The sequence below is a fragment of the Onychostruthus taczanowskii genome, unplaced genomic scaffold, assembly GCF_017590055.1.
Source record: "Onychostruthus taczanowskii isolate IOZ18803 unplaced genomic scaffold, ASM1759005v1 scaffold18, whole genome shotgun sequence".
Classification (NCBI taxonomy): Eukaryota; Metazoa; Chordata; class Aves; order Passeriformes; family Passeridae; genus Onychostruthus; species Onychostruthus taczanowskii.
The window spans coordinates 6,893,787-6,920,367 of NW_024499017.1; the positions used below are offsets into that span (position 1 = coordinate 6,893,787).

Below are 26,581 nucleotides of genomic sequence, written 5' to 3' on the forward strand. Positions count from 1 at the left end.
TAATGCACATTTTGTCTGACAGATTGAAGGACTATCCCCAGTATTGTCAGCACTTGGCTTCTATTAGTCACTTTATACAGTTCCCACATCATTTACAGGAGGTGAGTGTGTCTGTAAGCAGCACTAAGTTTCTCTGATGTTAAATTCTTTAGAGCAAATTTCTGTTTTCCTTTGGAAAAGCAGTCTTGTCTGTGGTGATTTTAGACCATGTTACATCCACAGAACCAAATGCCTTTTTTTAAAGGTTTTGCTCTGGGGTAGGGTTAGGCAGGTGAAGGTGCCTTTCCTGCTTCCATAAATCTGTTTGGGTTGTTTATGTTGAAACAGCTATCTGAATATAACTGCATAATCAAGCAATGCATGTATGTCCATGCATGAAGGTTTTAAAGTGCCTCAGTGTATTCATAGTCCAGTCCCTTAATGATTTGGAGTTTTAGTCTAAAATAGAGGTCATTCAGCTGGCTTTATACAGTTTCATACTTAGACCTGATAAAATAATCCAGGAAAAATTTCTTTCCTGAAGGTCTGAGAGCCATGGGAATACCTTGTTGTCAAAACCAGTGTTCATCACATGGTGTCTGCCTTGAATGTGCTTTTATTGGTAGAAATACAGAAAAACTGATCCCAGTGGCAGAGCTTAAGAGCATGAGCTAAATAAGGAAAAATGTTTGGCTCTACCATTAAGATAGAGGCTCACACCAGAAGCTGCCAAGTCCAGTAGCAGTCTTGGTTTCACTAACAGCTTTCAGACTGTACCCCTTAAATGACTGTCTGTTTCCAGTTTCTGGGGAAATGTATAGTAGTGGGGAAGAAACCAATTTTCTACTATGGAACTATTTCAGAAGATGTAATATCTAAAAGTTGGCTATTTCTGAACTGTGGTTTTGCTTATTAATGGTGAGCTGCAGACTATTCTGTCTAGCTGTCAGAGTCCTTGCAGAAGACTTCTTACCTGCTTTGTAGCCTGCTTCTTGATATTCACACGTTGTTCTTAGGCTCTTTCTCCTCTTTTGTTCTGCTGCTCTAGGCTTGGAGGGATAGGGATGGAGTTTTTTAGGTAGTGCTCTGTAAAATATTAAGCATGTTAGGTCTTGTGATGCTTGACATCAGTTTGTTGAGGCCAGAGGCAGAGCTTGAGGCTCCTCTGCAGTAAGAAAGTCCATAGTGACAGGGATGTGATTTATCAGGGTATACAGTTGTATTTAGAGATTCCTTTATGGCAAGTCTGTCAAATATTTAAATGATTGTTGGCAAACCTTTATAATGCTCATGCTGAAAATCAGCCTATAGTTCTGTTGCTGCATGTGAAATTTTGTATGTGCTTGTTCTCCCTATTTTAGTACATAGAATATGGACAGCAATCCAGAGATCCTCCTGTGAAGATGCAGGGTTCAATCACCACCCCTGGAAGTATTGCACTTGCCCAGGCTCAGGCCCAGGCCCAGGTTCCAGCAAAAGCTCCTCTTGCTGGCCAAGTCAGCACTATAGTGACCACCTCAACCACCACCACCGTTGCAAAAACCATTACGATCACCCGACCAACTGGAGTCAGCTTCAAGAAAGATGTGCCGGTGAGCATTGTGTCATTGTGCCCTTCCCAGAGGGGCAGGTGCTGCTCTGGACTGAGTACATACAGGCAGAATCTGTTTTCATTTGTGTACTATAGGTTTTCAAACTGTGATCCTTATTTTTGATTTAAAACATATAACCTTTTAAAGCATGCCAACATTTTTGTAGAGGGCATTTTTCATCATCAGACTACCCAGTGTTACTTTGGGGCCAAGTTGAAATGTGTTCTTGAGGCTGTAATTTTAAAGACAATTACAGAAACATCATTTCTGTTAATGACTTGCAGCAGGACTCTTAAAATAGTTGACAGCTGCTATTCTGCTTGGGACTTAAGAGCATTTACTGCACACATCTGACACAGTTCTAACTCCATTAGGTTTTTCACATCTTTGGTAACTTGTGTAAACAGCTCTGAACTGCTTGTCAGAGTTATTACAGGGCTGGCAGATAGATAGAATTGGCTATTTCACAGAAAGTTTTGGGGCACCCTTGGCCCCATGTGGATCCTGAGGATGGGCAATGCTGTTCTGTGTGATGGCTGTGCACTGGAAAGTCGAGCCTGTCTGCTTGGGACTGTCTTTGGCTAGGTCTCTGTAAAGGAGGCAAAAGCCAAACGCAGCTGAAAGTGTTGTGAACACACTTGGGGGGACAGTCATTAGTGTAGCTATTGATGTCTTTCACACCTGATTACATCATGTAGAAACTTGTTACTTTGAGCTGTTTGTTTTCCCATTTAAACTTCAGTCAGGATTGCTACTGGAAGCTGCATTGCCTTTTCCTTTAATTGGAGTGTACCAGGTGCTAAACCCTGGGGTCCAGACCTGCAGCTGTAGAGACCAGGGTCACAGGTCTGTTGACTTAACCTGTCAACTCAGAATGAGAACCTGGTCTCAGACTGAACCTCTGGGATTTCTCCTTCCCAAATCAGCACTGAAGTGCTCCTGGAGACTCCCTGCTGTGTTAGGTGCTGCTCACTATTGTGTTGTGATTTTTCTCCAAGCTATAATTGTACACAGGCTTAAAGGCCTAAAGGGTGCCATTGCAATGGCATCTATTTTATGTGCATGTAGAGGCTTTTTCTGCAGCAGCATTCTTCTGCTGAGTATTGATCATCATTTTTAGAATAAAAAAATCCCTTGGCTCCTTCAGAGTGCTGCTGAAAATGAATCTGAGACAGTAGATGTCCCCTGATAAAGCTCAATTCTATTTTTGCATGACAGAACAGAGCAGAAGTTTCTTTTGATGTCACCTCTAGGTATTGTTTATGCTTAACTTCTTGTTCTCCCTCCAGCCTTCCATTAATACTACCAACATTGATACGCTGTTAGTAGCAACAGATCAAACAGAGAGGATTGTGGAACCTCCAGAGAATGTCCAGGAAAAAATTGCTTTCATCTTCAATAATCTGTCTCAGTCAAATATGACACAGAAGGCAAGTATGAAAGAATGCTAGTAAAAATAGAGTTTATACTCTTAATCCTTTTTTTTATAAATTCATTTTTAAGTGTGGGCTGATGATACTGCTACAGAATTTTAACTTTTAAAAACTTCAGGAGGGAGTACACTGTAAAGAAATTATAGTTTCCAACACTTTCTGCTTAAACATCTTTGGAGATAAAATTTTCCAGGGAGAGGAGTGATGGGTAAAAGATACCTGTTCTTAGTCTTAAATAAACATTCATATCATAAATGGACTGGGTACCATTAAATGTTGCAAGGTTAAGCTCTGATATTCTGAAATGAAGGGAATTTTTCTGAACTAATTGAGGTGTACAGTCCTGCTCCACCTGTGCTGTTTCGTGGATGGATGGCTTGAACTTGTTAGGTGACAACATTTATTTTCAGTTGTCTGGTAAAAAGCTGGGAATTGAAGGAGAGGTGAATTGCTATGCCTTGCTGATGTCATGCTTGAGTCCTTACTGGTTGACCACATCTTTGGATAATGAGACACTGATTTCAAATGCTTTTTTTTTTTTGTAAAAAAATCACCTTAGTTTTAGAAGCAGTTGACTGACTGTAAACTGTGTGTTGGTCAGAGCTGACCCCAGAAGGTTTTGATTATCTTCTCATCTGTTCTGTGGTGTGCTTTGTCTTTGGTTTGAGCACAGGTGGAAGAATTGAAGGAAACAGTGAAAGAAGAGTTCATGCCTTGGGTATCACAGTATCTTGTGATGAAAAGAGTCAGTATTGAGCCTAACTTTCACAGCTTATATTCAAACTTCCTTGACACACTTAAGAATCCAGAGTTTAATAAAATGGTTCTAAATGAAACCTACAGAAATATCAAGGTGAGTAGTGCAAGTTTTCTAAAGGCAACACAGGAACATGCTGTTCTCCTCATGCTATTTGTTTGTGTGGTGCTGATTCTCAAATATAGAATATAATTTAAAAATATTTTTTCTGGCTTACCATTAAACTTAAAGATTATCTTTAGGAATACTAGGATTCTTTTCAGTTAGGAATGTATGAAAGACTTAAATTGTGTAACAGGAGATCAAATTTACATTTGAATTCATTTATGTAGGTGGACTTCAATTTGTGTGAGGTTTGGAAATTATAACCCAGGGGAAAATTGCTTATGGTCTAGTTGTTTTCTCTGGAGGAAAGTGCAAAGATAGAAAATGACACTCTGCTCTTTTGGCCCAAGAGGAATAGGGGGGAAAGGGTGTGTTTAGAAAATGAGGGTGTAAAAGCCAAAATTTGTTGGAGGGCTAAGGTAATATGGATGGGAGAAGGAAGGAATAGCCCAGAAGTGATGACCAGATGAAACAAGTTTGTGAAGAATGCACTATTTTTAAACCTGTTGGTGGAATTTCGTGACCACCATGGGTTACGCTGTAGTGCAAAAGCATCTCCTGGCTCTTGAGAATACAGCTGAACCTGCTCTGTTCAGCTGATGCTCCTCTGGAGTTAAGGGACAGAACTAACAGCAGAATACTTGTTTTATGATTTATGGCATGATGACATGATTTGTGTTTTGACACCACAATGAGATGGTTTCCCTGGAAGGTTAAACTGTAGCCTTCAGGTCTGTGATGAGGCATTAAGAGGAAGCACAAGTTACACTCAGCTATGGGAGTAGTTGTAACAGTCTCAACAGTAAATGGTAAGGTCTGGGAAAACATAATCCTCTTTTGTTGATCCTTTTAAAGAAAAGAATTCTGTGGTCATTACAGTGCAGATGTACAGGGTGCTGCCTTGAAGTGAAAGCTGTTGAAGTACCTTTGTAATGTGACTGAAGCTCAGAACTTGATGTTCTAAAGCTTTGCCTTCATTCACATCAGCTGTTGGATTTGGAGTCTGGTTATCTTCTGCTTGTTCCTCGAGATGCTTTTTTTTATTCTTTGTTAGGTGCTATTGACATCAGATAAAGCTGCAGCCAACTTCTCAGACCGTTCCTTGTTAAAGAACCTTGGTCACTGGCTGGGAATGATAACGATGGCTAAAAATAAGCCCATCTTGCACACGGTGAGCTTCTGTCTTTACAGATTGCCTTGGCATGAGTTGGTATGCTGTTATGCAGTAGCATAGGCTATTTGGGAAATCTTACCAGCTTTCTGGTGCCTCTTTTGTATGCCAAGTACAAAGTATGACTCCAGAGTTGGTTATTTAACACTTCCAAATTATTTTTTTTTTATATCAGAAAAGTTAGTACCTAAATTTATTTTGGAAGCTTGTTAATCCATGTAAAAATGTAGATGTATAAATCTTTGTTCAAAAAGTAACTGCTGCTTAGCAGTCTGTAAAATTCAAGGGCTGTCTTGACTCAGCCTTGCTTGTATCTGAAAAGGAAGTAGTGTATTAGTGGAACTGTGCAGTGTGCTTGCTGTTTCCTCTACCCTCATTCCCACTTCAATTGTTTTTCAGGATTTGGATGTGAAGTCACTACTACTGGAAGCATACGTAAAGGGACAGCAGGAATTGCTTTATGTAGTGCCATTTGTTGCCAAAGTCTTAGAATCCAGTGTCAGGAGTGTGGTAAGTGTCTCTGTACAGAGAGGGTTATTGCTCAAATGGAAAAATATTGCAGGAAGTAATCATCTTTTGTAACAAAATGAAAACTGATTGAATTCAGTGGAGAGAAAGAAAAGGGATATAAAAGCATAAAGTCAAGGAGTTTTGTGTGGAGAGAAAGTACAAGGCCGTGCATTTTTAATAGGTGGTGTTAGCTGAAATATACTGTGGTATCCCTGAACAGAACTCCATTGAGAAATGGAGGGATGCCATTGAAGAGGTTCTAGGATATATTTATTCCTACTTTGTTGGTTTTTTTTCCTCCCACACACTGTGATCCTGATCAGCTTGTCAGTTCTGCTTGACATAGAACTGATCTTTCAAGAAGGACCAGGTCATTGTGTTTCCAGTTTTTCACTTAAGTTCCTAATGTATTTCTAGTTATACTGAATTACTGGAATAATTATTACCAAAAACCTAAATTCAGCTCTAATCACAGCTGTACAAAGGTTTTCATGGCTGTATGCACACACAGCTGCTTGTGTTTCAAACATTTCCAGTCATAAATTATCCAGATGATTCAGGAAGTTTCTGTAATCCTGCTGTCTTCTTTCTCTTGTAGGTCTTCAGGCCTCCAAATCCGTGGACAATGGCCATTATGAATGTTTTAGCTGAGCTACATCAGGAACATGATCTAAAAGTAAATCACTGGATTTTTTTCTGTAACTTCTGAGTGTAAGGTTTTATTGACATACTAGTCAAGAAGGATGTTGTAAGGGACTAAGCAGTCCTCACTGCTTTAGCATGGGGAGATTGCTTGGGTATTGCTTAATTTGGTAGAACTTGGATGAAACTCTTCTCCATGAGGCCAGCATCAAGATAGTTGTCTAATCCTCAGTCATTATTAGTCTCTGAAAGGGGTGGCATTAGAATGGGGAGTTTGGGAGTCAGGTGGCTCAGTAGATGTTTTGGCTGTTTTCCTTGTGACGTGACCTAAACTAGAGTCGTTTTGCAGTTGAATCTCAAGTTTGAGATTGAGGTGCTCTGCAAGAATCTTGCACTGGACATCAATGAGCTGAAACCTGGAAGTCTCCTGAAAGACAAGGACCGTCTGAAAAATCTGGATGAGCAGCTGTCTGCTCCAAAGAAGGATGTGAAGCAGCCAGAAGAGCTACCACCCATCACAACAACCAGTAAGTACATCTCATAGAATCCAGAACCACACTGTTAAAGTTCAAATAAGACAGGTTTTGCTATCACAAAATAAAATACTGTAATATTCCTGAGTGCTTGGGAGCACCTGGGTAGTTTTGTAAGAAATAGGTCTACAGAGTGTGGAGATGAGAAGGGAATGGAAGCCATCCTGAGGATTAATTCTATACTGTGTTTGTGTAGTTACTCACTTAGACTCCCTCCTATTAGTTTTAGCAACCGGTCTATAGTTATCTTACTAAACAGCTCTTTTAAAATGTACTGAAGCTACTTTGGTACTAATTATTAGGCAAATGAAGAATGAAAGTTGCTTAGTAAGTTTAGGAGGTTTCATGATCAAACTGCAAACCTTTTATTTCTAGGTTGTTTCCTGGTTTAAATAAGAATTATATACTTGTTTTATAAGCAGTTGCTTTTCACTGTGGTTTCATAGTGTCTCAATACAAACCTACTTGTGTTCTCCAGCTGCTTCTACAACTCCAGCTACCAGCACCACTTGTACAGCCACGGTTCCTCCACAGCCCCAGTACAGTTACCATGACATCAACGTCTATTCTCTGGGAGGGTTGGCTCCACACATTACCTTAAATCCAACGGTAAGTTTTAGAGCTGATTCAGTTTGCTTAAAGAATTCCTACAGCCAGCGTTGATGCAGATCTCAGCTGGTGGGAGCTGTCAGGATTTTGGGATAAAAGAAGCCTCTGTGCTCCTTTTGTCCAGTTAGCAGCTCAACTCTTAAGTCAATCTTTGCATTGTTACTCAGCTGCAAGTTGGTTAGAAAAATAATAATTTGTTCCGGTTTCAGATTTATCAAATATTTCAATAGCTGCATGGGGAACATGGGAATAGTGCACACTCTATGACAGTGCACTTCTGAGTCGTTGAGAAGATGCAGGAGTCTGGGATAGGTGTGATTCCAGTGTACTTTCTTCTCTCACCTCTCCGAATGCCCTGCAGATCCCGCTGTTCCAAGCGCACCCGCAGCTGAAGCAGTGTGTGCGGCAGGCCATCGAGCGTGCAGTGCAGGACCTCGTCCATCCCGTGGTGGACAGATCCATCAAGATTGCCATGACAACCTGTGAGCAGATAGTCAGGAAGGACTTCGCCCTGGATTCCGAGGAGTCCCGGATGCGTGTGGCCGCTCACCACATGATGAGGAACCTGACTGCTGGGATGGCCATGATTACCTGCAGGGAGCCTTTGCTGATGAGCATAGCTACCAACTTGAAAAATAGCTTTGCTACTGCGCTGAGGGTAAGAGCCCCACCATGTGGAGTTTATAGCCAGTTTATGGGACTGTAAGCATGCAGCATTAGTAAGTCAGTTCTCCACAATGTGGACTTGTTAATTATTGTGTGGCTTAACTAGCATGGGGATGAATTCACTGAGTAAAACTTCATTACTCTTGTGGAATTACAGTGGGAAGAAGTGTTGTGATTCTAGGTCAAACACTCTTAAACTGAGATGGTCGATCTTACTTAAATGGCACACAAATTTCCTGACTATCTTTTGATTTTGCCCTGTGTTCTCTCCACTTCAATCACATCCTGGAAGCCTTGGAGGCTTGAACTTTCTGTGGGGTTTGAGGCAGAAAAGCTAAAGTGGGGAGGACTGAATTGATTTGGTGATAGCTTGGATTGCTTCAGCATGCATGCTTCAAGCAGATTTTATTTATTTTTGCTGTTAGCAGAGAGGTAGTTTAGACTCTTCTGCACAGCTTGTGAATTCTTTGGGTTTTCGAGAGGCTGTTATCAGGTCTCTTAATGAAGAAAGTTTAAGCTTAACAGTGTGGACCAGCCTGTGAACTGCTGACCACAACAGCAGCTACTACCCAGAATTCTTGCCATCAGTGTCAGCAACATGCACAGGAGCATAACGATCTTGGAAAGATCAAGACACAGCTGTACTTTCAGCAATTAGAAATTAATCAGGTTTTTGTATCCCTGAAGACGTATGACATTAGTACAAATTGAGTTTTAATCCAAGGAAATTTTTAAAGGGATAATTGTTGAAAACATTTTGTTGCAGAAAAGGCTCTGTATGAGCCATCTTAAAATTCTTATCTGGTTATTGTTACGGAGTGGTTTAACAGAAATAATATAATTTTCAGGAATTAATGGAAGAACTCTTGGCAGACAGTGAAGTCCAGGTAGATAGGACAGGCTGCCTTTATAGATGTATTCCATTTCTAGTGGAAGTTGCTGCTTTGCACCCTGGAAAATAAGTGCATCTTTTCAGGGTTCTCATAAAGCAGACTCTGGGAAGGAAGGAAGAAAATCTTGATTCCTTACCAGAAAAGGAAGCCACTGAAAAAGGCTTAGGACTGCTCTTTTGCACTGTTAGTGGTGCACCTTTATATTTTCCAATTACAACCTAGGAAGCAGAAAAACTTCTACTGTGATGCAAACCCTTCCCTGCATTAGCATCACTGTGTGTGTCTGTCTAAAGCAGCCCTTTATTTCTGTGCCCTGGAGATGGGTAGGTGGAGAAGATGGAGAACTCCTGCTGTTTTGTTCCTTGTTGAAAGTCTTTACTGTCGTCTTGCCTACATGTTTTATTCAAAGCTATGCAAAATTCAATTTAATATTGTATATTCTATGGGAAGGGAGTGTGATCCTAAGAGCATTCCGTTTCATTGCTGGTGTTCTATATAAGCGGTGGTGCAGATTTTAAGGCTAGCTATATGCAGGGAAATTTTACATTCTTCACTGATGATTGTGATTTCCAATAGGCAGCCTCCCCACAGCAGAGGGACATGATGGAGCAGGCAGCTGCCCAGTTAGCACAGGATAACTGTGAGCTTGCCTGCTGCTTTATCCAGAAGACAGCTGTGGAAAAGGCAGGCCCTGAGATGGACAAGAGGCTCGCAACTGTAAGTATGGAACTGTTGAGGAAGTATCCTATGTGCTCGTACACGTCCAGATGGGTGTCTGAAATGCAGTGTGGTGTTTGTGTTTCTGGCAGGAATTTGAGCTCAGAAAGCATGCTAGGCAAGAGGGGCGTCGCTACTGCGATCCCGTTGTGTTAACGTACCAGGCCGAGCGGATGCCAGAGCAGATCAGGTTAAAGGTGAGTTCTCTTCTGATGCTGCTCTTCTCTCCCTCTTGATAAGGAAAACTGGATGGTGCAGCATCAGCTGAGTAATAATATATTGTTAATCTTGCCTAATGGTGCAGCTGCTGTTATTTTGATTAGTATGGAAACACATAAATACGTTATTCCAAATTGAGTATTTATATAATTTTCTCTATTCCTTCTCTATTTCTGTGCATTTTCTCTCACTGTTTTGTTGTCTTTATATTTTATTTTTCTTTGTCTCCTTTCTGTGTTCTTCCTTTAAAGGACATACAGTGTGCTTTCAGCAGAGCATTTCTCAGTATTCAGTCATTTCTGTTTCTGGGAGTGTGAGTTTCATTTTTCAAGCAAAATCCCCCTCTTTGGAGGTGTGGAAGGAGAGATAGGACCTCAGTGCAGAGCAACTGAATCCTACTCGATGTTTAGGCCACTCTGTTTAAGAGCAGCTACCTGCTACAAAAGCTGCCCTCATTTTTTACTGCCTCAGTCTTACAATTGAGTTAAATGCCTATTCTTTTTGTTGCAAAGGTTGGAGGTGTGGACCCGAAACAGCTGGCTGTTTATGAGGAGTTTGCACGCAATGTCCCTGGCTTCTTGCCCACCAATGACTTAACTCAGCCTACAGGATTCTTGGCTCAGCCTATGAAGGTAGAGGTTTCTGAATTAATCAGCTTGAGAGTACTATAGGCATTGTGGAGACTGTTGCAGAACTTGTGTTTTTGTTAGAAGGACTCATAAGAGTCAAGTGTTCCTATTGCTTGGGGACAGTGGTTGAAAAAATGCATTTGTTCTAAAGACAAAGTAATGGCAATATAAAACTTCCATCCAGTTTTGGGGATTTGTAACCCAAACTGGGACAAATTGTGCAATTTAGGGTTACTGCAAGTAGTTTTAATTGCAGTGAAACATTTTATTCAAATCTCAGTTACTTTTGAAGGTCAGGGATGGCAAGTCTGAATTTTAAGATAATTAACAAGTTTCTCTATGGATATGTAAGGCCTTACTGATAGAACAAGGGGGAATGGCTTCAAACTGAAAGAGGGCAGGTTTAATTTAGGTGTTAGGAGGAACTTCTTCTCTGTAGGCGTGGTGAGGCACTGGAAGAGGTTATCTGAAGAAGCTGTAGGTGGCCCATCCCTGAAGTGTTCAAAGCCAAATTGGGTGTGCCTTTGAGCAACCTGCTCTAGTGGAAGATGTCCCTGCCCATAGCAGGGCAGTTGAAACAGGATGGTCTTTAAGGTCCTTCCAACCCAAACCATTCTGTAATTCTGAAGGAAAAGAGCCAGTCAGTCAGTATTTGAGTGTCACAAATGCATTCCTTGCAAAAATCACTGATTCTCACTTTCTCTTAAGCAGCAAGCTTGGGCTACAGATGATGTAGCACAAATTTATGACAAATGTATGACAGAGCTGGAGCAGCACCTGCAATCCATTCCACACACCCTGGCCATGAATCCTCAAGTTCAAGCACTGCGTAGCCTCCTGGAGGCCGTGGTGGTGGCTCGGAACTCCCGGGATGCTATTGCTGCACTGGGACTGCTGCAGAAGGTGCGTGTTCACAACTCTTCTCTGTAAAAGCCTGCTTAGAATTTATTACTCATCTAGCTCATGGGTTGTCTTGCTGGTGACCTTGTTTCTTCATGCATCCTGTGGAACTTGCTGGGTGAACAGTACTGATCTGCTGTCTTTGGAAATCCAACAAATAAGATTGGGAGGGAGCCATTGTGTTCATGCAGGGTATTGTACACGTGGTGTTAAGACTGCTGTGGAAGAGGCAGGTGTACAGAATCCTGGGACTAAGTTTTGTTCAGATGTGGCAAGTAGAGAGCTGTTGCAGTCCAGAGTGGTCTGGTTTCAGGATGATTTGGAGGCTAAAAAGGTGTTTGAACTGTCCTTGTGAGTGGATAGTATTGAGCATAGTACTAGTGGCACACTTACTTATTAATAAGCAGGGTTTATTTTGCAGTAACTGATACATGACTACCCATGGTGGGTTGACCCTGCCCAGCTGCCCAACATCCATCCAGCTGCTTCCTCTTTCTGCTTTCCTGCAGGACACAGAGAAGATGCAGGGAAGGCATTTGTTCAGATTATGGCAGTTTTAATAGGGAAAATAAAGGCCGTGTGCACAGTTGAAACTAAAATCTCTACTTCCCATCAGCAGGGAGATGTCCAGCTACTCCTCACAAAGCAGGGCTTCAGCACATGTGACATTTGCCTGGAAAGGCAAACACCAGAACCATGAATGCTCTTTTTCAGCCTCCTTTCCCTGAGCTTTTATTGCTGAACATGATGTCATATGGTATAGAACATTCCTTTATTCAATTTGGGTCAGCTGTCCTGGCTGTGTTGCTTCCCAGCCTCTTGTCCATCCCCAGCCTACCCACTGGTGGAGGAAGCAGAGTGAGAAAGAAAAAGCCTTGATCCTCTGCTAGTGCTGCTCAGCAACTGGCAAAACTGTGGTGTGTTTTCAACACTGGTTCAGCACAAATCCAAAGCACAGCACCATATGGGCTGCTATAAAGCAAATTAACTCCATCCCAGCCAGAATTTGTAGGCTGTACCAGTGGGAAGTGTTGCAGTGAGCTCTGTGATCTGAGCTGGCATCATTGCCTGTGTAGTAGTGTAGAACAAGTGACAGACATAGAGAAGAATCCTCTTCAGAATAGTGTAAGGATACTGAGCTGTCTGCATGAGGATCCAAGAACAGTGCCAAAACAGAGGTAACCAAAAGCTGGAGGGAGACTCTTCGTTCTTGTCTGCTAGTGCTTTTACCTATTAAAGGATCCACTCCTGACTAGAATTTGACCAAATAAATTGTGTTGCCTGTGTAAAGAAACGATCCAGTCCTGACTAGAATTTGACCAAATAAATTGTGTTGCCTGTGTAAAACTTATCCTCCATTTGCTGTAGGCTAACACAGATACATCTCATGAGTATTGCAGCTCTTTTTCTAAGGAAGCTGCTCACTTACCTCTGGCAGGTTCTTTAAATACTTTCTCAGGTAGTTTTCCATGAGCCGTAAGCAGAATTGCTTGAGGAGGCATTGACTTAGAGAAGCTGCAGCACAAGCTAACATGGTCTGTCATGGTATTTGGTGCACATACAAAGCTAGTGGGGTGTAGAGAGACCTGTAGGTTTGTTTCTGATAGCATAGCTGTGTACAGTGCCTGTATAGATGTCATAGTAGCTGGTAAAATCTCACACAATCTTATCGAGAGGTCAGCACAATTACTAAATTGATTTTTTTTTCATGTCTTCTGGTGATAACTCTTGCTCATGTAATGTGCAGAAGATTTGGAAGAGGACTGTTTTTTTCCTCTGCTAACAGGTTGCATCTATTCTAGGCTGTAGAGGGCTTGCTGGATGCCACCAGTGGGGCTGATGCTGACCTCCTGCTCCGCTATCGTGAGTGTCACCTGCTGGTGCTGAAGGCTCTGCAGGATGGCCGTGCCTATGGCTCTCCGTGGTGCAACAAACAAATCACTAGGTCAGTTACAAGGCAAAAAGAACACTGATGTTACTTTGACCATCTTTTGGGAGTTCCTGTATTACTGTGAATTTTCTGCCTGTTAATATTTTGCTTTGCTGCAATTTGGACAGACAAAAAATAACCAGCTTTTTTTGTCAAAATTAACTAGATCTTATGATAATGCTGGTTCATCCCAGAACATGATAGGAATCCTTAATGGAGTTAAGCATTAGAGCATGGACTGGGCTTTTTTCCCCACTAATTTTGCAGAGAATATCTCTATGCTGTCACAAACAATGTGACATGGCATATGCCTGCAGCAGAAGCTTCAGCTAGGCAGATCTGCCAATTCATCCTTGGAAGAGAGACTTCTTATGCTGAATAAACTGAAGCTCTTGAAGGGCTCTTGTGACCAGTTGTGCAGGGCAATAGATGCTTGAGTCTAACTGTTCTGAACTTAAACATTACCTTAGAGAATGCTCCAGAAGAGGCTTCTTTGAAGCTGGGTAATGAATCACAGTGAATGTCACAGTTTCTGAAGTACTAGATTTGAGTTGCTTCACTTAAACTATGTTGTTGAAGTACACTTTTTGTAAGAAGTCCAATTCTTCAGGTGCCTGATTGAATGCAGAGACGAGTACAAGTACAACGTGGAAGCTGTGGAGCTGCTAATCCGCAATCACCTTGTGAACATGCAGCAGTATGACCTTCACTTGGCTCAGGTAAAGAGAGTCTGCTCTTTTAAAGGAGGAGGATGCACTCACTCCACTGTAAGATCTGTGGCTGAACTCTGTCTTTTTTCATGTTGACAGTCCATGGAGAATGGCTTGAACTACATGGCTGTGGCATTTGCCATGCAGTTGGTAAAGATCTTGTTGGTGGATGAGAGAAGTGTTGCCCATGTAACAGAAGCAGATCTGTTTCACACCATTGAGACACTCATGAGAATTAATGCTCATTCCAGAGGAAACGCCCCGGAAGGGTGAGGCTATAGTATTGTGCAATGTATTACTTTTTTTGTGCTCATTTCTGATTTGCATATTATATAGGCCATGTCTCATATCATTCAGTCATACAGCTTTAAACTTTCCTTGAGGCTGCAATCCTTTCTTAGTTTCAACTGTCACTCTAGTGTAAATGTGCTCATCTTAGTCAAAATAGAGGCAGCGCAGCAGCATGTGAAACTGAATGCTTAAGCAAGAAAATCTCCATGCACTATGGAGAAAATATGGTCCAAAATTCGGTGGAACTGTGAGAAACTTGTTGGAATTCCTGCTTTATCTCAAATTTATGCAATATTATTGCCAGTTTAAATCTTACATATTTAAGTGTCAGTATGTTAATTTATTAATCTCAAACAATCCAGTTGGACAATCCTTTCTGTTCAGAGCTTACAGAGCAATCCTCCACCAGTCTCACATGGCTTATGTATCCACAGCAAACTGCCCAAATCGTTTGGGTAGCAAATGTTGCCACAACACCTGGAAATACCTGTGGGACTTGGAGGCCTCCTATTTGTAAGGTGGAAGCAGTTGTTGCTGGGCTTGAGAGACACGGATTAGAGCTTGGAGAACTTTGAATAGCTGTGAGAGCAATCAGCAGCTGGCTGATGGCAGTGGCTGCCATTACCAACACAGCTGCTAATAGGATGTCACAAAACCAAAGTCCTTTCGTGTGCAGTTGGCATGGATAGACTGCCTTCACTGTATGGCTTGGCTTTCACTGCAGCCAAATCCAGTCAGGCCATTCAGTACTGGTATCTCCCTATCTGGGAGCATTTTAGGGCTCCTGAAGTCTGCAGAAGAGATGCTGCTTCTAGTCCCTGTAGTGTTTTGTTGCAGCACTCCACTGTACAAATTGGAGTGCAACTTCAAAGCTTATGTGATTTCAGTGTTCCTTTTTTCATCATAAGTGTATCTGCTTTCATGACTTATTTCTGCTATTCCAGTGAGGACTGTAAGATAGAAAGTTTTAGTATAAGAAATAATTTGCTTTCTTTCAACTCTCTTTGAGTGAGCTTCCAGTTCCTGCACCTTGTGGGGGAGGAGGAATTCTAACCCAACTCTTGCTCTGGTCTGTTGCATTAGGTTACCTCAGCTGATGGAAGTGGTCCGATCAAACTATGAAGCAATGATTGACCGTGCTCATGGAGGTCCTAATTTCATGATGCATTCAGGAATTTCCCAAGCTTCTGAGTATGATGACCCACCAGGCCTGAGAGAGAAGGCAGAATACCTGCTGAGGGAGTGGGTGAACCTCTACCATTCAGCTGCAGCAGGCCGTGACAGTACCAAAGCATTCTCTGCGTTTGTTGGACAGGTAGAGCTTTTGGAAAGAAAGGTGCTTTTTATTCAACATAAGTAGGGTGTGATGCCCTCAATTTTAAAGCAGTGTTATAACCTGTTAGGCATCCTTTTGAAAATTCCAGGTGTATGGCAGTTTACTGTCAAAATTGTCTGGTTTTGATGAAGCTCCTGTCCTCCACCAAATCTTGTTCTTCAAATACTGTAGCAACAGGCTGTCGCTTCAGACCATGAGTTCTAAGTTTGGTGGAAAAAGAACTTGAGCTGAAATAGCTCTTGGAAATAGTTCTGTCCTGCTCTGTAATAAGCCTTGACTGGTGTTGCTCCTTATGGGTAACAGTAAAAACTCTGACAGCCTACAGGAGGATTTCACCAGTAGAGATTCAGGTAAATTGTTTCAGGTCATGTGGGCAAGGGAATTCTTTTTCAAAATGAAATCATAATGAGGAAAATCTTGAGACTTCATTAGCTGAAGTTGTGCTTAAATTTAAACAATGGCTAACATCATGTTGGACATTGTCCTTTTAATCACTGTTAAAGGACTCTGAAGCACCTTAACAGGTGTGATGAACATCACATACCATCTGCCTTCTAGCTGTGATTGAGGAGGGAGATCCCCTCAGTAGCCCAGCATGTGTGGTAACAAACTCCTGTATTTGCAGGCATCTCCCTAAAACTCTGTTCTTTGCATGCAGCTCCTTGACTGCAGCTGCAAGAAAGCCCCTGACATGGCCTTTTTGCATTGAGATCTTTTTAAGTTTGTGACACAGCCACAGATATGCTGCAGACTTGGCAGCTACTAATGAAGAGAAGCTCAAGCTGTAGACTATGCATGAAGATTGTGACTGATGCAGTGGTTTTTTTCATTTGATTTTAGTGTCCTTTTGTACTGGTTATAGATACCTTTCAGTTGGTCTGACTTCTACTGCATAGGACCTTTGAATGTTTTTAATAGATATTGTGCTAAACATACACCTTAAATATTTTACTTATTTCTGTGATCTCACTTCTTTAAAACATGCTTCTAAAGCACACTTCAGTATAGAGTACTCACAATATTTAGTACACTTCTGTCCCACTTCACTCTTTATCACACTTGATTACCTTTTGCACATATTTGATCAGTTTTGAAATAGCAATTTAAATATATTTAAGTGCAGTGTTTATTTACAATTATTTCCTTACAGGCTTTAGTAATAAGTTTTTAATAATATTTTGGAATAGCTACATTAAATAAGGTTCTATTACTGAACTCAAATGGCTGCCAAAGTGTTGCTTCCTTCCCACAAGTCTGTAGCACAGGAAGAAGCACAGAACTTTGAAGGCAGATACCTAAATTCTTTGGGCTTTTTAGAAAAAAAGTTCCTCCAGAAATACTAGAAGTTCTCCACATTGTCTCCAAAATATCTATTGTGCTGTTTTTATAGCTTTATGTCCAGTAGGAGTTTAGAGATAAGATGCTTAATTCAAAACCCCCAAGTTTTCTGTAGTGTAATTTGTTTCATTGGTGGTGATTCTAATACTGTGGCTAACAAATAAAATGAGGTCTCTGAGGTTTTTTATGTGTATTATTAAAACAACTCCTCCATGCAAAACAAAAAAGCCCACCCAGTCTTTCTCTGTGTGTAATGTTCATGTAAGGAGAATTTGCTTTCCAAATGCAGTTTGCCTCTACAGAATGGGGCTGCCAAGTAGTGGTGATTCCTGAGCGAGGAGCTGGAGTCTGCCCTTCCCAGAGCTTGTACTCCTCATGTTCTTCATGCAAGGCTGTATGCTGGTGGCAGCACTGATGCTGAAACAGGCTTCTCAGCTATGCTGATGGTTGGAATTTGGGATTTAAACTTTTGTATTTGAGAACAAATGTGTTTGCTAAAATTGTGTTGCCACCCTCAAATTGCCTTGCAAACAATAATCTCTTAGGAGAGCATGACAAAAATTAACTGTTGTGGCAGGCAAAGCGGGTGCTTTGTAAAGGCTGTGTTGTTGGAAATTGTGAAATGAGCTGTCCGTGGTTATGGTGCTGACATCTTTTCCTTTCCTTTCCTGGTTAGATGCACCAGCAGGGGATCCTGAAAACAGATGACCTGATCACCCGTTTCTTCCGTCTCTGCACCGAAATGTGTGTTGAGATCAGCTACCGAGCCCTGGCCGAGCAGCAGCACAACCCTGCAGCCAACCCCACCATGATTCGAGCCAAGTGCTACCACAACCTGGATGCCTTTGTGCGACTCATTGCGCTGCTGGTGAAGCACTCTGGGGAGGCAACCAACACAGTCACAAAGATCAACCTCCTGAATAAGGTTGGAATCTTCCTTGTCCTCATTGCATTCCAAGTGTGTTGTCAGCTGTACCTTTGTTGATAAACCTGAGGTGCAGACCTTAATGTGGGCAGCTGCTGAAGTGTCTGATGAGAACTCAGAGATGGGTTGATCACTGATAAACTTTTGAGTGAACCATTAAGATGCCAAGTGGCTTTCTTGTTCTTGTTCACAAAGATTTCATCTCAAACCGATCTGAAACTCATCTTTGTGCCTTGAAATGAAATAGTCAGAAGCTGTTGTTTTAAGGTTGTTCATTCCTGACTGTTTGCCTTCATGTTGTGAGGGTCTTGCCTTTGCTCTTACATTACTTGGTTTATGGCTGAATTGTCTTAGGTAGTCTGAGACCTTCAGGTACTGCCCAGTCAGTCATTGTGACTGTGGTCCAAGGGAAAAGGAGAGCAAAGCATATTTTGCTGAAACAAATTGGAATATTCATTTATGCAACACTTCCAATAACTAGGATTTTTTGTTCTTGTTAGAATCTACTGATTTTATTTTTTTTTTTACTGATGGTTAAAGTATTATTTGTGGTCTGACTTGCAGAGTAATTCTTGCTGTCTCCACGTGTCTTAATCTCTTCAGGTTCTTGGTATTGTGGTGGGAGTTCTTCTGCAAGACCATGATGTTCGGCAGAGTGAGTTTCAGCAACTTCCTTACCATCGCATTTTCATCATGTTGCTGTTGGAATTAAATGCTCCTGAGCATGTGCTGGAGACCATCAACTTCCAGACACTCACAGCTTTCTGGTATGTATTTGGGATTAGCCACAGTGCTCATCCTTTCTTAGTAAGATCAAGGATTTTCACTTAAAGGCTATCTGACTGTTCTTTGTGGTGGCTTCATCACCTTTGGAGTAATTGGTTCTACTGTGGACTGACCACCTGCTTGTTTTAGGGAAGATGACTGGTAAAATCCAAGATGCTCCAATGCCTTTGCTTTTAGGGCTGTGTTTTTCCCTCAATGTTATGAAAAGCAATCTTATTGCTGTGCACTTCTAACCTGCTCTAACTTTTCTTTCAGTAACACATTTCACATCCTGAGGCCTACAAAAGCTCCAGGTTTTGTTTATGCCTGGCTGGAACTGATCTCCCATCGGATATTTATTGCAAGAATGCTGGCACATACACCACAGCAGAAGGTGTGGCTGCAGTTTATCTTTTCTGAATTAAAAGCTCACCCAGATGTTTTTCTGGTGTGGTGCTGTTTCACATCTCTTAAAGTGCACTAGTAGCATGGCTGTTCTGTTTTTGTTGTCTTCCATATTCACAGTAGCCTAACTGCATGGAGGAGAGTCTGTGTGTCAATAACTATGGAACACAGGGTGAATTGAATTTGATGAACATGCCTTTGTCAATGTCTAGAAGAGCTGTAGCCTTCCTTCTGGGCTAAATATTGTCAGCTCAGTATGGCATGCTGAGGGGTCTGGAAACACCCATGGCACATGGTGTGCAGCTGAAGCCCTTGAAATGAGCTGTGCTGCACTCAGTGGTTGAGCTGGCAGTTGCTAGCTCTTCATGCAGGTTTAGATAAAGATAAATCTAATTATAGTTTTGAAATTAAGGTAACTGGTCTTCATTGCATGTTTTCCACCTGCTGTTCTTTTCTTGACAGGGTTGGCCTATGTATGCCCAGTTATTGATCGATCTATTCAAGTACTTGGCTCCTTTCCTTAGAAATGTGGAACTCACCAAACCTATGCAAATTCTTTATAAGGTAAAAAAATGTCAACTAATAGATGCTTCCAGTCAAGGTAGAGGTGTTCTGGCAGCAAAATAGAATTAGCTGTTTTTTTCTAACTTACCTCTGAGAGTTGAATTTAAATTATGGGGGAAGCAAGCTGCCCTCCCAGATTAGTTTCCTTCTGGTAGTGTTAGCCACATGACATAGAATAATGGCTCTGCAAGCTTTTTGGACAGTTTCACCTCTTATATTTAATATTTAATATTTTATTTCACAGGGCACTCTGCGTGTGTTGCTGGTCTTGTTGCATGATTTCCCAGAATTTCTTTGTGACTACCACTATGGGTTCTGTGATGTGATCCCACCTAACTGTATTCAGCTAAGGAATCTGATCCTGAGTGCCTTCCCACGGAACATGAGGCTTCCAGACCCTTTCACCCCCAACCTAAAGGTAGAACTTAATTTTAAGGAGTATGGTAATAGGAAACTTTGATGCTCAAAATACTCTCTATCCAGGTTAATATTATCTAATTAAATCTTTGGGTATCTGCTAGGCAACTAATCCTGGAATGATTAGGAGACTTTCTCATGCTGCCAAAGCACTGTCCTGTTGCACTTCTCTGCCTGAGCTGTGCAGGGTGATGGGAGCAAAGCTGCATTGCTCATTGTCACTCAAGAAGGCTGTTCTTGACTTGTGTGGATGTTTGTGCTTTTTGAAACTACCAGAGTGTAGATGGGGAGACACCAAAGGCAGTGACTGAATTTCTCTGTGGCCTTCACCCCTGAATTTTTTTATCCTCTCAGTTCTTCAAGACATCATGTTATAAGTTTGCATGTTAGATATCAAGTTTCTTCTAAAATCTGCAGAAGTCAGGTGTTGCCATTTTATTGATGGAAGGAAGAGTGATCAGCAGCAGTAGTTGATGAAATATTGCTTATAGCTCTGCTTTGTAATTTGTTCCATTGCTGATGGTTTAGTTGACTGGGTTTTCTGTCAACAGGTGGACATGTTAAGTGAGATTAATATTGCTCCACGAATACTCACAAATTTCACTGGAGTGATGCCACCTCAGTTCAAGAAAGATTTGGATTCCTATCTCAAAACCCGTTCTCCAGTCACCTTTTTGTCTGACTTGCGAAGCAACCTACAAGTAAGTTTGAGGTTTTTGATGTTTCTGTGGGTGCTCAATTGAAATAATGTGGCACAAATGATCTCAGTGGTTCAGCCACCATCCTTTCCTGCAGGAATTTTGGTGTGTTGGCCAGCATGTGTTCCAGGGTAGAAAAAAGCCTGTGGAAATGCACACTCTGAATAAGTCTTCCACTCCCTGATAGGATGTGTTGAAGCCTTTTAGAATTTGATTAAATTTTGACTCCAAATAGATTGTTACAGAAATATATGGGTCCTCATGCCAATACTTGAAGGGTAAAAAAGATCAAATTAGCTAAAGCCCAGTTCAGAATCATGGCTAAAACCTCATTTCAGACATCTTATGGCTTAGCTTGAGTCTGAAGCTGGATTTCCTCGGAGAATTGCTTAGACAGAAACATTCACACAAGGGGGATCTTTCAGCCAGTGACTGGCACAGCTGGTGAATTCACATTGCCTTACCTGATGTTTTCCTTTAGGCAGAAAGTAAAAACAAATCTGTTGTGTCAACACTTTGATGTTTTTGAATATATATACACACACACACACACGTATATAATATATCATATATGCTTTTTAATATAAGCTGTATTAAAAAAGGCTAAATGCTAAATTGAATTTGTGCATGTCCCAGTGTGTTGTCTTCTGGATAATCAGTAAGATACTTGGATGCTGTTATTGTACATGCTGTACCTTTCAGTGCTGAAGGAATATTGACTGTTAATGCTTTTCATATCTTTGCTATTAGGTATCAAATGAACCTGGCAACCGCTACAACATCCAGCTGATTAATGCACTGGTGCTCTACGTAGGTACTCAAGCTATTGCACACATTCACAACAAAGGCAGCACACCCTCCATGAGCACCATTACCCACTCAGCTCACATGGACATCTTCCAGAATTTGGCAGTAGATCTGGATACTGAAGGTGAGCTGGAAACACTGCTAGTTCATGCAATGTCATGTTTACAGCAAGTGGGTGCTCACTTTAAAAAGGACATTGATGTGCTGGAATGTGTTCAGCAAAGGGTGTCAAGGCTTGTGCAAGGTCTAGAAAACATTTCCTCTGAGAAATGGCTGAGGGAGCTGGGTTTGTTAAGTGTTGGGCAGAGGAGGCTTAGGGGCCCCGAGCTCTGGAGGGTTCTTGTAGTGAAGTTGAGGTCTTCTACCATGCCTGCAGTGAGATGACAAGAGGAAAAGGTGTTACAGGGAAGATAGAGATGAAATATCAGAAAAGGTTTTTTCACTTTTTCACTGGTCTGATATTGGATTAGGCTGCCCAGGGAGGTGATGGAGTTGCCATCCCTGGAAGTGTTTGAGAGGTGTCTGGATCTGGTGCTGAGTGATGTGATTCAGTGGTTATGGGATTACAGGGGTAGTGCTGGGTTGATGGTTGGACTTTGTGGTCTTAAAGGTCTCTTCCAACCTCGATGATTCTGTGATTTCATGTAGTTGATGGTGAATTCACAGAAATGAATGCTACATTAGAATATAGGAGCAGTGTTCTTAACCAAAAGTTCAAAATATTCAAGGGAATTAGAAATGCCTTCAATGAAGAAGAATTGAATTCTTATTTCTCCATCAGCCTCTGTAGATAAAGCTTTTACATATCTTCAGTTGGTTTTGTTTCATGCACCTCCACAAGGCTCCTGAACATTAATCTCCAGCACTGCTGGTTGCTTCTCTGTTGCCCTTTGTGTGCAAGGGAAGCTGTGTGTGCTCAGTGCTCTCTCCTGCAGGCCGGTACCTCTTCCTGAACGCCATCGCCAACCAGCTGCGGTACCCCAACAGTCACACCCACTACTTCAGCTGCACCATGCTCTACCTGTTTGCAGAGGCCAACACAGAGGCCATCCAGGAGCAGATCACCAGGTGAGAGGGGTGGCATTTAACTTGCCAACATTCAGCTTTTTGCTTTCCTCCTTTCTGTATTTTTGATCTTTGAGCTCTGAGTGTTCTTACTTTTGGATTTCAGGGTTCTCTTGGAACGACTGATTGTAAATAGGCCTCATCCCTGGGGTCTCCTTATTACATTCATTGAGCTGATAAAAAATCCAGCCTTTAAGTTCTGGAACCATGAGTTTGTTCACTGTGCTCCAGAAATTGAGAAGTGAGTATAACTTAACCACAGAATCATTAAAATGGTACCTCTGAAGCAGCTGAACTTGAGTTTCTGGTGCTGTCACAGCATCCATTTGCTGCCATAAATGCACCTCCCATTGCTTTGCTTCTGTGTGCAGGTTGTTCCAGTCGGTTGCACAGTGCTGCATGGGGCAGAAGCAGGCCCAGCAAGTTATGGAAGGGACTGGTGCCAGTTAGATGAGCTGCATCCTGCGTTGTAAGAGTGCCAGCCTGGAGGTCCCGTCCCATCAGCTGACTGAAGACTCTGTAAGGCTCCTCCTGACCTTCCCAGCCCCCTTGATTGGGTAGACACAACAGACCCTGGGTGAAAGTCTTATGTGGGCATGTTCCAAAGTTTGAAACAAATTTTTTGACTTTCGGCCAAACTTCAGAAGATGCTGTGAATATCATTTGAACTAGTGTAAATACAAGGAACAGAAACATTTGTCTGGACTTTTGGGTTTGTGCAAATTGTGTAAAAGGCAGGTGGGTAACTGGTGCCTGTCCATCTTGTAATAAAGGGGCAGCTGCTGATGCCAAGCACTTGTCTGGGGCAGACCTCCTTGTCCTGACATTCCCAGACTCCCAAAGAATATTGAAAAGCCAGTAACTTATTTTTCTTTATGTGAATGGGGGACCTTTAAATCACTAAGTTGTTTAAAAAAAAAAAAAAAAGTGGATGTGTTTGGAATATGGGAATTCTGTGGAGTACAGGAGGGGTGAGGGAGGGGTTAAGGTTCAGTGTTGCTTTGCCCTCACCCTCATCAAATGCTGATAGACAGCAAGTGGAGTGGCAGTCAGAGAATGCCTCCTTTTTGTTGGAGAAGAAACAGGCCCTTTGGGTGAGGGTCAGTTGTTTTCAGTAAATAAACCAGAGACCAGGCCTATAGCTTTTTTTTTTTTTTTTTTTTGGACAGTTGTAAATTTTGGAAGATGAGGGGTTAAATCTAGACCTTTTCCCACCCTCCCCTGTGACCACACAGTATAAGTTTGTAAAAAAAAACCGAAAAAAAGAAAAAAAAGAAAAAATTTAACAAAACAAAAAACCCAAAGGACCAATACAGCCCATTTTGTAAGGATTTTCAATGTTTTGTAAAGTATTGGTCCACGTGTTGTATTTTGTAGCCTTTCTAGTTCTTGGGCTTTAGTTCTCCCACTCTTGTATGTATGCATACTGTAGTTACACATTAAAGTCATGACATGCAGCACGTGCCACTGTGCTTATTCTCTCCAGTTCTGTCCTGGCAAGATGGTGTCCTCCAAAGCCTGTTCTACCCATCCAAAACCTGCAGTTTTCCAATGTGTTTTGGGCACTGCCTGTTGAAAGCAGCTGGGTTTGTTCTCTAGCATGAGGTCAGTGGGCAGATGTAGTGACTGGACAGGGTCTTGCTTTGAAGTGCAGAAGAAAGGGCAGTTGTGTGAAAATAGAAATGGCTTGGTTGCAAGCCCATGAGCAGAGTTTGTCTCAGACAGGAGACTGCACTGGAGGTACAACAGAGTGTAGACAGCCCATCAGTTCCATTTCTAATGCCTTCCACCCTGCTGTGATCTCCCTGCAGCAGGAACCTGCCCAAGGTTGTGGTTACCTGTTGTAAGGGTAGGCAGCTTCAGTGCTGTTAATATTGCAAGGTCCTTTAACCTAGCAGATGCTAGGAAATAGAGCTTCACTTCTTTCTTTTTACATAACATCAGCTTGTTAAAGCTAACTGCTTTAGTTGACTGCTGTGGTGTGGGCAGAGAGGTCAGGAATTCCTACTCGGCTTGAAGGGGTTCCATTCCTGGCTTTGCATTTGCTGTACAGAGGAAAAAACAGCTCTGAGGGATCACTGAGCCAGCTGTGCCAGTGGGTGACAGCTCAGAGGGAATCCTCTCTCTCTCTCTTCCAGGCATCAGTCACCTCTGTGTCAAGGAGTAGATTGTGGCTAGGTCCTACAATTCCATGGCATTTCTTTGCCAGGTCAGCAGCTGAATTGAAACTGAGCCTTTTGCAGTTGGAACTGTGGACACAGTTCTCTTTTCTTCTTCACTATACATTTTACTGTGCCTCCCATTCCAGTCCCAAGGACACACAGTTCTGCATTGTTTTCCAGAAATTGTATGTCTGTGGTAAAATCCCTGTGATAAAACAGTACAGAATAATTGACAGCCCCCTGTTTGAGGGTTCTCCCATTCAAATGCAAACAGCTCCTGAATTCTGGCATCCAGTGGGATACAAAAGGATATATTTTTTAAGGGAATGTCTTTCAAGTCTGATGCCCTAAACCACTGACTAATGTTTTTTTTATGTGGTTGATGCACATCTTGTGTGCAAGCTTTATGGCTCTTAAATCTTGGACTAGCTGATACTCATCTGAGTGTGGTTTCTTAATGGGTGGAATTGGGGTATTAAACTGACTGGCATTCCTGAAGCAACCCAAAGCTAATAAATCTTTCAATGTTTGGTCTAGCCCTTTTCTAGCTTCCAGTTTAACAGGATGTTGTTTTCATCTTACCCATCTCGTGCCTGGTTTTAATTGGATTGTTACCAGTTTTCCTTCTTGTGATCTTGCAGGAGTGCCAGTCACCTACATGAGAGGAATCACTCCATCATCTATTTTTATGGATATCTCTTCCTCTCTGGCTCTTCTTGATCCTGTAACATAAATATTTATGCCCCCAGGGCTTTTTCTTCTGGTTTATGTACTTTGATCTCTCCTTTTTTAAAGGTTCTTTTTGCATTTAATTTACTTAATTCTCTTCCTAATAATGGCATTGGGCATTTGGATATGTGCAGAAATTTTATAAAACTCTTTCCAATTCCAAATTTGAGTGGCTGGAAGAATGGCTTAATTCTTTTCTTCATATGGCTCCAGCTATAGATGTGCTTTGATTACTGAAAGCATATGTACATCTAAGTTGCTCCTCTATTAGATATTCTGCCTTTTCATTCCCCAAATTTACTGTGACCAGGAGTTCTTTTGGGGATTCTCTGGACCTCTCAGCTGCCTCTTGGTCTAAATCCCAGTTGAGTGTAAGCAGTCAAGCTCCTACTTGTGGAGCCTCCCATCTTTGAGCATTACCTGTGCCCTGGCTTCTGTGGGCATTTGTTTCCAGTGCCTGTTCTGCTTACAGTAACTATGTTGAATTTTTCCTACTAGATGAGAATTTAGCAGTTGAAATCTGATTTCCTTACATTACCTCCTGCCCTTCCAACTATCACAGCAATCTGCCAGATTTACCATCCCTTTTCTGATCTCATTTCCTCTTTCCTTTCTCTTCTCCACCTCATTCTCTTCATTACACTTCCTTTTTATTTCTCTAGTGCTAGAACATGAGAGTCTGCTGTCATCCATCCACATTCCTTCCAAGCCTTATCATTATTCTGCAGTGCAAAGAACAGATCAGCATCTGGTACTTTGCCCCATTTTCCTTCCTGGCAACAAAGTAACATTGATTGCAGGATCCATTATGAGGCCATTTTCCCCAATTCTCTTACAGATAAAAAGGCCACCACATAATCAGCTTCTTAGGAAATGAATCCTTTCCAAGCTTTCCCCATGATCCAAAAATACATTCTTAAGAGTGAAGTTCTCAAAATGCCCTTCTCCAATGAGGTGGAACTTCCAATGCCCATGCAGGCAAACAATCACAAACAGTAGGTGTAACAAACTCTTGTTATAGGTTCAAACCTTTTATATGCTTTTGTCATCACCAACTATGTGCATATCTAAAAAACAAGTTTTA

General features: G+C 41.8%; 1 protein-coding gene and 1 non-coding gene across 6 annotated transcripts in view; both read left to right on the forward strand.

Annotated features, from left to right (window-relative positions):
• CNOT1 (CCR4-NOT transcription complex subunit 1) overlaps positions 1–23,863 on the forward strand; it is a 55,769-nt gene extending 31,906 nt beyond the window's left edge. For 4 of the 5 annotated variants that reach the window (XM_041400982.1, XM_041400985.1, XM_041400983.1 and 1 more), the window contains exons 22-49: positions 23–101; positions 1,341–1,571; positions 2,861–3,001; positions 3,678–3,857; positions 4,921–5,037; positions 5,437–5,547; positions 6,146–6,223; positions 6,539–6,716; positions 7,201–7,331; positions 7,693–7,989; positions 9,467–9,607; positions 9,700–9,804; positions 10,339–10,458; positions 11,167–11,358; positions 13,158–13,300; positions 13,896–14,004; positions 14,095–14,264; positions 15,370–15,601; positions 17,637–17,885; positions 18,489–18,652; positions 18,927–19,044; positions 19,518–19,619; positions 19,864–20,037; positions 20,588–20,737; positions 21,485–21,665; positions 22,477–22,609; positions 22,713–22,847; positions 22,978–23,863. In XM_041400982.1, coding sequence (XP_041256916.1) covers positions 23–101; positions 1,341–1,571; positions 2,861–3,001; positions 3,678–3,857; positions 4,921–5,037; positions 5,437–5,547; positions 6,146–6,223; positions 6,539–6,716; positions 7,201–7,331; positions 7,693–7,989; positions 9,467–9,607; positions 9,700–9,804; positions 10,339–10,458; positions 11,167–11,358; positions 13,158–13,300; positions 13,896–14,004; positions 14,095–14,264; positions 15,370–15,601; positions 17,637–17,885; positions 18,489–18,652; positions 18,927–19,044; positions 19,518–19,619; positions 19,864–20,037; positions 20,588–20,737; positions 21,485–21,665; positions 22,477–22,609; positions 22,713–22,847; positions 22,978–23,056 — 4,240 coding nt within the window. In that variant the 3' untranslated portion in view covers positions 23,057–23,863. Of the gene's footprint in view, positions 1–22; positions 102–1,340; positions 1,572–2,860; positions 3,002–3,677; positions 3,858–4,920; positions 5,038–5,436; positions 5,548–6,145; positions 6,224–6,538; positions 6,717–7,200; positions 7,332–7,692; positions 7,990–9,466; positions 9,608–9,699; positions 9,805–10,338; positions 10,459–11,166; positions 11,359–13,157; positions 13,301–13,895; positions 14,005–14,094; positions 14,265–15,369; positions 15,602–17,636; positions 17,886–18,488; positions 18,653–18,926; positions 19,045–19,517; positions 19,620–19,863; positions 20,038–20,587; positions 20,738–21,484; positions 21,666–22,476; positions 22,610–22,712; positions 22,848–22,977 lie in introns of those variants that run through there. The other variant, XR_005952399.1, reaches the window with a different exon arrangement.
• Positions 4,354–4,492, forward strand: LOC121334092. The gene has a single exon (XR_005952403.1). It is a non-coding gene; the product is annotated as a small nucleolar RNA SNORA46 (small nucleolar RNA).
• Positions 23,864–26,581: the final 2,718 nt, after the last annotated feature.